Source organism: Lineus longissimus, chromosome 1 (genome assembly GCF_910592395.1).
Source record: "Lineus longissimus chromosome 1, tnLinLong1.2, whole genome shotgun sequence".
NCBI lineage: Eukaryota > Metazoa > Nemertea > Pilidiophora > Heteronemertea > Lineidae > Lineus > Lineus longissimus.
In genome coordinates, this window is record NC_088308.1 from 727,251 (window position 1) to 738,716 (window position 11,466).

Sequence of the window (11,466 nt, forward strand, 5' to 3'; positions counted from 1 at the left end):
TCATCATACCAGAGCCATAAGAGGAACACCATAATAACCTGGAGAAACCATGAATGCTGCAATACTCATATTCAGCCTCCTCTTGTTGAATATACAACTTGCCAGTATGTCCGAAGTCCCACTATATTACGGTTGGTTCCTGGAGCCAGAAGGGGAGAGGCGCATCGTGCAGATGGCAAGCTCCTACTATGACCAACTGTTGGAGAAACCGAGTGCTGTGAGAGAGATGCTAAACAACTTCAAGCTTGAAGGTAGGAATCGGAGACACCCGCCCCCACCAAATGCGCACTTAGTCTGGCACATTCCAAATCATCCTGAGAAGATCAGGGGTTAATGTCTCAGGATCGGATGATTCCAAATGGGACATCCCGGACACCTCATCCCGGACAGGAAGAGACAATGATCGAGACGCGTACACCAGAGATTTTTTACGGATCTGATCCCGACAGCTACAACCCGGTTCATCATCGATATTGCGTCAGTCCGATCGATGATGCATAATAGACGTCTGACAACTGAGCAAAAAAAGGGGACAAGTATTGAAGAAGGCGCATGCATGCAGGTGCATCGGTTCGGTTACGTTCTGTCGACATTTAACCATCAAATCCATCCTGAGCTTCAGGGCCTTTCACTCAGGAGGCACTGCCAGGAGCTTATGCCAGGTTGAGATACGTGTGAATGACCTTCTATTTGTGAAGGATGAGTTAGGTTGTACGTGGTGCAGAGACAACCATCTCCGGGTCTTCCTTAAGCCTACTGAAATCGCTCCTGAGAAATCGCTCATTCATGAATACATTTCAGTAGGCTGATTGTTCCACGCACAGGCCATAGATATGACGACTCTTGACCGGTTTATCAGTAATACAACTGCATTTTTACTCTTGTGTTCTTTCAGGCAACAACTCGTCCGCCCTCTCGAGCTATTTCACGCGAGATGGCCTGGACAGTTCGAGTTCTACACTCCACGTCACGGCGATGTTTTGCGGGAGAGGGAGCGTTCCAGAATGCCGACCATACATGGAAAAACCTAAACTGAAGCCAGCAACTGGCAAGGAATATCGCCTGGAAGTCATAGGCTTTGTCATCACGCCTAAGACACTGGGTGCGAGGATACAGCTCTCTAGTGAGCAGTTGGATGTCTGGGGTCAGAACGACAATAAAGGCGAAACAAGTTCAGTTAACAAATGCTGCAGCAATTTAGATCTGGGGGAAAATCGTACAGATGCTGGCGATTTCCAACCTATTGTTGGTAAAGGAAGCCGTGCCCATGCGACACTCTCTTGCGCCAATGGAGTCAGCCCTGTTCAGACTGGATACGATTTAGTCGCTGCAGTCAACTGTGAGGAACACTGTAAAAATGACTCGCGCTATTTTTCATTGTCTGGGGCTCGGGGACGTTATTATGGAAACGGGGAATTCGCGATCTATCTCGATAAACCGAACTTCTTCAATAGCAGATTTGTCGCATATATAAACAGTGACTCAATCATGTCAATTAGAAACGGTTCAACCCGCTTTGGTTTGAGTTGGGACATGATATCAGTCATACTGCTGGTGACGCTCACTTTGAGGTATAGAGTGCTTTAACGTGACGTCATCACATGCATGCCCTGCTGCAGGGACAGAAAAGAAAGCAAGTCCAAATTACTATGACGGCATTTAATTCAGTTGAGACAAATCATTGTTATTCTGCCATCCAACGTGGCCGTGAAAACACTCTATGGCAAGTATCACATTGAAGTGCTTCCCATCTCTCATGCGTAATGAACTTGGTTTCTGTCGGAACCTAATTGACTTGCGATTGTCGGACGATTTGACCATAAATGTATCCATCATTGCTGTGAGTAAACCCAACCACAGATTGAGAACAGATAACATTAACATATTCCTTTACATGTACATGTACTTCAAAATCTCAGATTCTTGGATATCCTGTATACAGGCGCACAGTGGAAATAAAGTCCATAAACACAATGATGATGTGATGTCCACTATCTGCTCGGCCAAGAACCATTCAGTCGTGTCTGTTCCTGGCCGATTTACAGTATTGAAACGGTTATAAGCAATATCGGGAGCTCCCGGCAATGTCCATGAATCATAAGCTGTGATAAAAGGATGGATTTTCAAACTATTTACAACTCTTGATGGGATTTTCAACTATTTAAAAATAGAGCCGTTATTATATATATATATATGCTTTTGCAATCTTCTGTAACGCTTAGTTTGTCTCTGAATCAGATGTGTACACGCTATCTCTGTCACTGTGCTATAACTAGTAGTTCAAGTCCACTGTCACGTCCCTTCCCAGCAGCTTCCCAAGAATGTTCGAGGTGCCTTTGTTCTCCGTCATGGCGGTGACCAAGTGTTCATTCTTACAGAACCCACGGTCTTTCCCGAGGAAGTCCAGCACCTCGCGCGAATGCTCACGGACATGCTCGCCGAAGAACTCCCCCAAGTTTACCCCATTCGCTTTATGGAACTGGTGCAGGTGCACTAACCCAGCCGTTTTCTTTGCCTGATTCCCTTCCAGCATGCGATCACAGACCACATCCGAGGCAGCCACGGCGGTGAAAGCATCTCCAAGCTTTTCTTTCTCCTGCCCGAGTTGGTCCTCGATCCACTCCTGACCCTCTTTCAACTTCATCAGCAGCGTGTCTCGGTCCTTTTTCAGTCTCCGCTCAATCTCGTCATAAGTGCTATTTATCTGTGCCTTGACGTGTTCATACTGATCTTGCATGCGGGACAGATGCGCGTCATTCGATGCCCGTTTGCCATCGACTACCTCCTTCATCGCTTGGTATTTGTCTCTCTCCTTCTTCATCTTATTTTCCATGTCGTCGAGTGACAGGTGGATCGATTGAATTTTGTGGGAATCGGACGGCGAGTCAACTATAAATAAAACGAGATCACAATAAGGGGCAATTGAGCAGAAATACAAAGGCACAACCACAACCAGTCGGCACGAGTGCTCGTTACACTCCAAATCAGCTTCAGTCCTCTCCTAAGAGTGATAGTTAGGATGAATGTACAACTTCGGGAGTCTACTGTTTACTGAGTGTGCAGCCTTCTTTTGTTCTACGAACTCGTCAAGTTGAGCAGCAAGTATCATACTTGCAACAGTAAGGCAATTCGAATTAAATGACGAACAAGGGTGCAACTCGGATCGTCAGGCCGAAGACTGAGGCCAGGACACATTTCACTCACACTATATTGTTAGTGCGGACTGGCATGAACGTCTGGTCTGGGCATTCTGAAAAGGACATGATAACGAAAGAGGCCTATGTACGCACCCCTTCTGTGCAGCAAAGCACAGTCCCTACAAAGGAACCGGTCGCACTGTTGGCAGTAGCCCGTGGCGGCATTTTCGTGGTCTCGCTGGTAGAAATGGCAGCGCCGCCATTTCTCGTCTTCCTTCCTGGTGAAGTCATAGCCTTTCATCGTGACTCGGCCCAAGTATTCATCAACTGTCAAGTACCGAAGGGCTTCGTACTCGTTTTCGTCTTCGTCAGACTGCGCCAAAATGTCCTGCAGAAAGTTGAAAACAATCACTGCATTTTAAGATGCATCACACGTAAAATCATAGAGCTTTTTACGGATAGAGTCTTGCCTAACAGCGCTTCGAATTGCGAGTCTTGCGGGAAGGAATGACCAGCTACTCGGTGTACACTTAAATGGAACGAATAAAGTGGATGGGAAGGGATGACTTGCATGACACATACGCCTCGGTCAGGACCCCACCAGGCGATTCGTAAGGTGCACGATATGTCTTTCAGAGAATTGGTGTTCGGATGTGGCCCAAGCTGGATTTAAAGTCCTTATTGCTTTCGCAGTTTTCAAACCCGTAGTTCATAATAATCATGCCGTAACATGTCCGAAGATTTTAAAAATGCCTCACCTCTTTCATATGTGGCCGATAGCATTTCTTACAGAGGAACAACTTATGGTGCACGCAGAAGAACGCTGCCTCTGTCCCGCAGGCTCCACCGTTTTCTGCATTAGCCGGCCTGGTGTTCCCGCAAACTGGAGGGAAAGCAACTTCACTCAGTGTGTCTTCGACGAGGTTGAAGTCTTCGTACAGCATGCCGTGCCCTGGCGGTCGGTCCTTGGCCTCTGGGTATATCAGCTCCAGCTGACATTGCGGACATGATGTTGAGTCTGGATTTCGCGGACCTTCGGTTGGAATCCCGTGTGAACATCTGGAGTAACAACAGAAATGAAGAAACTACGGTTGAACCTCCCTATTAAGGACACCCTCGGGACTGACAAGTGCTGCCCTTATTCAAGAGATGTCCTAGAAAGGTCAAATTGAATGGAAACAACCAATTTGGGACCCAAACTTGTGTCTTTAATAGAGAGGGTGTCCTTAAAAGGGATGTGTTCGCAAAGAGGGGTTCTACTGTATACTGGTGGGAGCAGAGTAAAAGAGAGAGTTTTTCTTATCGCAGTAACCAACTTTTGGTCCTGGCACCGACGACGACCCGCCAAGGAGGAGGGATTTTTGTCAGATGCGATTGTCTCAGGTCGCTAAAACAAAAATCTCTCGTTTATGGGGTTCGCTTGAGAAGTCTAGACCCCTTACATTGCTTTCAGTGGGCCTATACTTTGTCCAAACTACTAACGATTTATTCATCCTTTGTCAGCAGATAACAATGAAACACTAAACAATTGTAACAATACAATGTACATGTAGTTGAATGAGAAGTAATTATCGATCTGTATTATTCAAAAGACACCACCAATCCAGTTGACGACATTGTCACATTTGCTATCAGGGAATTTCTCAAGCTTATGCCTAGTATACTAGTAAGTAAGTGCAGGTTAAGTAGAGTTTAAATTTTCCTAAAAGCAAAAACTGAGAAGACACTAAAAATACTTATTGTAACAATTCAGTCGTCAAAAAGTATCGGCCTACCACCTCCTTCTCCATACATGTTCCCTTCCATTCTCTCAGCAGGCTTGGCATCATTCCCGCACTTCTGGGCATTTTCACACCCTGCGCGTTAGGTCAGGGGATTGTGCAATCATCCTGTACGTCAGGGTCTTCAGGGCACTTACAGAGCTAATGTAATGTGTGCGAGGGGAGGACCATGGCCCTGATGTTGGAGGATGGGAATGTGAGGGTGTCTTACCGTTTACACCTATGCTTGTCACACAGAGCTACAAGTCCGTCCAGATTCGGCCAGCGTTTGCATTCCTTGCAGCGGCCGTGAAGGTTGGAGAAAGATGCCATGTCTATAAATCAGGCAAATAATAACAGTTGTTAGAACACAGTCGTATCGAGTCGAGTGCTGTTGGCGCTAATGGTTAACTTTTTGCATGTATACGCGATGTATACGCGAGTCTTGATTTGTTCAATTCCGTTAACTGATTTCGTATTGGGACTTCCCTATAATCATGAAATGAGACTAACTAGCGTTGAATACATGGGCCTTTATAATGAGGCATGCTTACAACAATGAACAAGTACATGTAATTGGCAAGACCATGCCATGGAAATAATCCACAGGGGGTGCACATTAGGCCAGATGACAACAGGCGAATTGGCAATAGGCTCATTGAAATTAGGCAATTGACATGCGAAATGGCAATAAACCTGAAAATGTCATCCTGGCACCAGCTGTTTTTTTTACTCCGCCTCTCGGTATTTCATATTTGCATATGTCAGACGCAGGAGTATAATAAACCCGAATCTCATGATCAGGCTGTAGGCCATAGGCCCAGAGGAAATGAATATTGACACCAATGTTGTTTCAGCCGGGTAAGAAAATTATAACTTGTGTAAAACTCACATGGTTTATGACCTTGGAGAGACTGTCTCACATGTTCGTAGGATTCCCCGTCCATAGTCATGCAAGGTTTCACTGGGACTGTTGTTTGGAGGCTGGTAAGTCTTACTGGACAATTAACTGAAAAGAGGACAATTTCTATCCAATCCAAATCATTCACACGAAGACGAAGTCACAACTAGAAAGTCGGCATGGGAGCACCTTTCGAACACCTTCGGGACGGCCAGCTTACCGTGGTCAAATTTAATAGCAACGAGATAATTGGAAGCAGCATGATCAGTGAGTGTGTTTATAGCTAGGTGGTCCTGCTGACAGAGGTTCCACTACAGAAATCGTACCGAGATCGCGAACTTTAAAGAAAAAATAAACTAAAAACAAAGATCAAACCTCGGCGCTGGCTTTCTTTACCTTGTCCAAGACAAGTTAAATTATCATTCAATGTCTTCCCGAGGTCGGTTCTCTTATCTCTGCTGCCATCATGCTTTTCAATTGTTTCGATTATCTAATAGTCTGGTGGTAACCCATATTTTCACATTTCGTTCCAGTTACAGCACAATGACCTTTACATCGTTTGCCTTTGATCTGACGTATTGGCTTGTATTGTGAAGCCTCAAGACGAGTAAAAGGAAGGGAAAATGAATGGAGAAGGAGGCGGGCGTAAACATGAAGATAATGAAGCCAGAAATGTACTGGGTTTTTCTCCAATGTTCTTGAGACTATCTTATGCAATATCTGTTAAAAGATAATTTCCCCAGCGGTAATCGATTACCCAATTAGGCCTCCTGATTGGTTGACAGATGTTTGGTATTCTGGGGATTTCTTGACCTATCATTCAGAGGTTATCAGCGACAAATACTAGTCCAAGTCAGATTTGCATTCAGGGTTAATTATGACATTTACTTCGGTGTCCGACATATCGATTCTATAGTGTGCAGTCACAATCGCAAAACAATAAAAGCGAAACTTGAGGTTGATAGGTGGATTGCGCAGTCTATTATTGACTCAAGTTGTTTTCACGATGTTAAATCACGGGTCAAATCAATTTGATGTTGACAACAGAACAATATCTTACCCTGAACAATTTGGGAGGCTCGCTTGGTACAATCTTACGAGGCCGGGGACAGCATCTCACTGAGGACAATGTCTCATCGTGGCCATACATAGGACATTGTCTCATCCTGGCCATACTGAAGACAATGTCTCATCCTGGCCATACTGAGGACATTGTCTCATCCTGGCCATACTGAGGACAATGTCTCATCCTGGCCATACTGAGGACATTGTCTCATCCTGGCCATACTGAGGACAATGTCTCATCCTGGCCATACTGAGGACATTGTCTCATCCTGGCCATACTGAGGACAATGTCTCATCCTGGCCATACAGAGGACATTGTCTCTTCCTGGCCATACTCAGGACAATGTCTCATCCTGGCCATACTGAGGACGTTGTCTCATCCTGGCCATACTGAGGATTGTCTCATCCTGGCCATACTGAGGACAATGTCTCATCCTGGCCATACTGAGGACACTATCTAGCCAAGCCTTGGTTGCTAAAGTGGGTTATGTCACAAACCACAGCTTCTTTCCCATCTTGAGGTACACCATGTGACTCTACACAGCCAAACTATACCCAGGCCATGTCCTCCAACAATTATAGGATACCAATGAGCAAACAAGAAGTTTAAGAAAATATGATTTCTTTATTGACTTTTTTGTGAATTTGTATGTACTTGTGTTGTCTATGTATGCCATACTGTCTGTACTCTTGTAGTACAATAAAATACTGTAATCAATAAAATAGTATTCGATATAATACCTCACAGCATAAAATACATCATGAAAATACAAAACATTAAAAAATAAATATCCAGAGAGTTTTTGTTGTTTTGTACTGCGGCAGGAGATTCTGGAAGAGGCACAATGGCAAAAACAACAGTTTCACCTATCAGTCATTGAGCACATGCTTGGAATTTGTTTTGATGTGTGCTATGACATCTTGCATGAGTATGCCCCTTACTATGGAACAGTGCGGCAAACTGGTGGAGGTCTACTCAGAGACAAAATTGACTGCTACAACACAACAGGCATATTGTTGTTATTTTGAAGTCAGCTGTCTGGATGATTGTCCACTAATTTTGGACGGACATGACTGTTAACACTGTCAAAATACCTACAAACCATGCAGACATACGCCTCAAGATGGCGCGTGAAAGAAATCAATGTGCAAAAGTGCAAGATTTCCCAGATTCATACTTGTGTGGCCTTCTTTGTGACACCCTGTCCAATTATATTTACAATGTTCTTGTATCAAAGCATCTATACATGTACATCACCCCAGAGAATCAGCACCATGAGTTTAAAATATATCTTAACACATGATTATCACAAGTCTTGTTCCCTGGATCATGTTTGAAAAGAGTAACAAAAGCATTGCACTGATCAATTAAAAGAACATTCAAAAATTAGATTCATGTTGAGGTTTTCAGAATTCTAAAAGTAAAAATGAGCCAATCACCGGATACTTAGTCATCTTTTATACAATGTTCAAACACACATGACTCCTAATTCTCCACAATGAATCATATCGTTTACTGGTCAGTCCTCTCCACACTTGCGAATTGTGTATCCAAAAAGAGTCTGATTGTCCAGTTAAATATACCTCAAAACCCACTCGACTTCACATTAACAACTCTAAAAGGCATTTTACTGCCCAGTTGAACAACGAGTGACTAGTATCTCAAAAAGTTTGATTGACTTGCGATGTGGTCATCAGAAACAGACAGCTCCTGATGCCTTCAAAAATCCCTTGTAATACTTCATTTCCAAGCGTAGCACAGATTAAACTATGCTATGATTGGTATTGGGTGGTTGGCTTTCCTATTGAGCTCCAGAGATGAAGAAACTGACACATTCTGCCTCGAGTCCAAAGCCAAAAATCCAGTTTAGGTCCCTGATGAATCAATTTAATAAAAACATCTTCAATTCAATCGACATCCAAAACAGTGTCTGGCACAGGAGCTTGATTTGTCTGTCTACTCTCCACTGAAGTGTATCCCCCAGTGCTGCGCATGACATCCTCATAGGATGGCGGGGCGGTCTCTCCATTCAGTCTGAAATGAGTTGTTTTACTTAAATAACTGCACCAACACACTAAATCTGATAGAGCTTATTGAGGATGGAACGAGAAAGATCCAACAAGTACAAATATGGCAATATTGCATGTAACACATTTGAAAGACATGTGATGCAAGAACAACAACTGAACAACTAAATGAGGCATATACCTACCCTGCTGGTGGTGGAGCAGTGGGAGGAAAGGTCTGGCCGTCAGTTGACGGATATGGAGGCTGTTGAGATTGTGTTGAACCCTGGGGGTAAAGGTGCCCTGGGGGTGGACATGTGGGCCCTACCACAGGGGTAAACATGCCATATGATGGCAGTTGGTTGATCCCATTAGAGCTTCCATTGACACCAGCTGAATATGAGGAGGCACCATAGTTTGGATATGGGGATGCAGGCACTCCAGGATAGGCAGGGGGTGCCCAGTTGTTGGCAGTTGCCCCAGTGCTGTCCTCCCCATTCAGCATGATGGTCTCTTGTTCTTGTCCCCCAACTGAGACAACGGTGATAGCTTGAACAGAGCCAGCTGCCTGAAAAATGACAGTATATTAAGTTATAGTGTTGTCAACAGTGGAACAGGGATTGAGACAACCATTCTGATGCTAACATAACATGATAAGACTTTCTTGAATAACACTATCAACATGCACGTCTCTGAAAACTGTCTCTAGTAACCTATGTTTTCAGCAGTTTAAGGCCCCAATTATAGCTCTCATTTCTAAACTGATGGTGCTTACTTTGATCAGCCAATGCAAGAGATAAATGTCTTAAGAATTCAGATGCTGTTCAGTCAACTGCCCATATTATAAAACATACTACATCACAATCTCCGACACAAGGAGGTCTGTCAAGGAGAAATCAATAGAGAGTGAAAGTGCATGGTTAAAAAAGCCTATCTACCTCATTTCCCTGTGGATTGCTGGCTGCATTGCTGCCCTGCGACTGTACAAAGCAAGACTGACCTTTGCGGTGCTTGCACAGAACCAAGAAGGCAATGAAGCCTCCAATGAGGCCAATCACTCCAGGAATCAGAAGCGGAATGCTGGAAAAAGTAGGGTGAGAAGTAAAAGTTACAGACCAGTGTTTGGGCAAGGAGGAGTTGGAGGGGGGGGGGTTATTTTTACAGTTTGGCTGCAGAGCAACCCCTTGAGTAAATTTTCTTATAAATCAGTGGCAGGGGACAACCATCAACTCTTTTCATTTGGCCTTGGCCTATTGAAACTTACTTTGCTGGAGCTCCGAGACCAATCATCAATCCACCGACTCCCATTGCAAAGAGAGACACCAAGGTAATGATGAACGCACACGGATCACACTTCACTGGTTGACCTCCAGAAACGAAAACCGATCCTCCATGATGACGACGATGACGCCTATGAACATGATGCCGGTGTACAACACGTCTGTGTGCACGCCGGCGCCGTCTCCCTCCCCGGCGTCGCTCACCTCTCCCTTTGCCTTTACCCATGTCTATGAATGACTGTTCAGGAAACTGAAAAGTACATGGCATGTAAATTGTAATTGGATTCTGATCCACATGGCACATGATCACCTTCAAAGGTAAAGGATTTGCCCTAGGTCCAATATCTGAATCGGGACCCGCCCAAGGCCTCACACCTATCCCAAAGTTTTCACCAAAGCATCTCAGCCAAAGACCCCCTTCTCTCATCTGCTTATGAGGTAAATTGGCTTAGCCAAGACCCCACTCTACACTCTGACTGATCAAGGACAGGTAGGCCTAGGAGGGGGGAATTCCTACCTTGCATGTCTACTAACCTAACGCCTCAATTGAATTGCCTCGTCTTCGCACACTGGGCCAGGCTCCAAATCATCTTACCAGGTAGGTGGATTACCAAGGCCCCACTCTGGCCAAAAGGTAACATCTCCTGTCTGAGAGGTAAAGGGTCTTGCCCAAGGACATTCTGAAGGGTGATGGCAAACGGTAGTGAACCGACCCGCCGCCAGGCTTTCTTTTGGGAGCGTGAGATAGGAATGAAAATCAAAATGATCAACCAAATGATGCATTCTTAAAAGTAGTTTAACACCTTTATGTACTACCTAGATATTTAAAGTAAGTATTATGGCTGCAGAAAGTGTAGAATTTGATGAATTATCAAGGGGAATTGGGCAAATTGTCATTGTTTACCTTTCTCGTTGTTTCCGTACTTCATTCATACTAATTCCAAGTGTGCCGGGAGCGAATTTATGGTCTCGTTAGGGAGTTTTTCCCAAATGTACGCGATGATGACGTGCCCCATTAACAGGACGTAACATCTATTTTAAAATGCGTTTCCAAAGTGAATGCAAGAGGACAACCCATTTGTGTCGTATATCACTGGAAACGCCCGATTCCCCTGATTCTGCAGGATGTTAAATCGGGCATTTTATTTCTTTAAATAAATCATAAGCGTCGCATTTGCTCCTAGCTCTGTTCACCATCCCAAATGGCAATATTGCCAATTGGGCCGGACAATCACGAAAAACCCCAAATATTATACATTTCTTCCTGAATAATTCTTACAGAGACCATTCTCCCATGAAAGACAGTTGCTTACGCT

General features: G+C 44.4%; 3 protein-coding genes across 6 annotated transcripts; 1 reads left to right on the plus strand and 2 right to left on the minus strand.

The window, feature by feature from the left end:
- Window positions 1-1,657, plus strand: LOC135483435 (2',3'-cyclic-nucleotide 3'-phosphodiesterase-like). The gene is made up of 2 exons (XM_064764377.1): window positions 1-251; window positions 896-1,657. Exons 1-2 carry the CDS (start codon window positions 50-52, stop codon window positions 1,585-1,587), a joined length of 894 nt encoding a protein of 297 aa, XP_064620447.1. The 5' UTR covers window positions 1-49; the 3' UTR covers window positions 1,588-1,657.
- Window positions 1,658-1,684: 27 nt separating this feature from the next.
- LOC135483414 (protein PML-like) lies at window positions 1,685-6,137 on the minus strand. 2 transcript variants are annotated; one of them, XM_064764313.1, is made up of 6 exons: window positions 6,019-6,137; window positions 5,790-5,906; window positions 5,130-5,232; window positions 3,896-4,196; window positions 3,291-3,510; window positions 1,685-2,889 (listed from the first exon to the last, which is right to left on the minus strand). In XM_064764313.1, the coding sequence occupies exons 2-6, from the start codon at window positions 5,848-5,850 to the stop codon at window positions 2,273-2,275; spliced, it is 1,302 nt and encodes a 433-aa protein (XP_064620383.1). In that variant the 5' UTR covers window positions 5,851-5,906; window positions 6,019-6,137; the 3' UTR covers window positions 1,685-2,272. The 2 variants fall into 2 exon arrangements, with proteins under 2 accessions (XP_064620383.1, XP_064620374.1); XM_064764304.1 differs by having other exon boundaries at window positions 1,686-2,889; window positions 3,291-3,525.
- Window positions 6,138-7,468: 1,331 nt separating this feature from the next.
- Window positions 7,469-11,070, minus strand: LOC135483426 (uncharacterized). Of its 3 annotated transcripts, none has more exons than XM_064764351.1 (5): window positions 11,055-11,070; window positions 10,135-10,878; window positions 9,809-9,950; window positions 9,077-9,438; window positions 7,469-8,898 (listed from the first exon to the last, which is right to left on the minus strand). In XM_064764351.1, exons 2-5 carry the CDS (start codon window positions 10,575-10,577, stop codon window positions 8,772-8,774), a joined length of 1,074 nt encoding a protein of 357 aa, XP_064620421.1. In that variant the 5' UTR covers window positions 10,578-10,878; window positions 11,055-11,070; the 3' UTR covers window positions 7,469-8,771. The 3 variants fall into 3 exon arrangements, with proteins under 3 accessions (XP_064620421.1, XP_064620432.1, XP_064620413.1); XM_064764362.1 differs by having other exon boundaries at window positions 10,135-10,400; window positions 10,685-11,065; XM_064764343.1 differs by having other exon boundaries at window positions 10,135-11,065.
- Window positions 11,071-11,466: the final 396 nt, after the last annotated feature.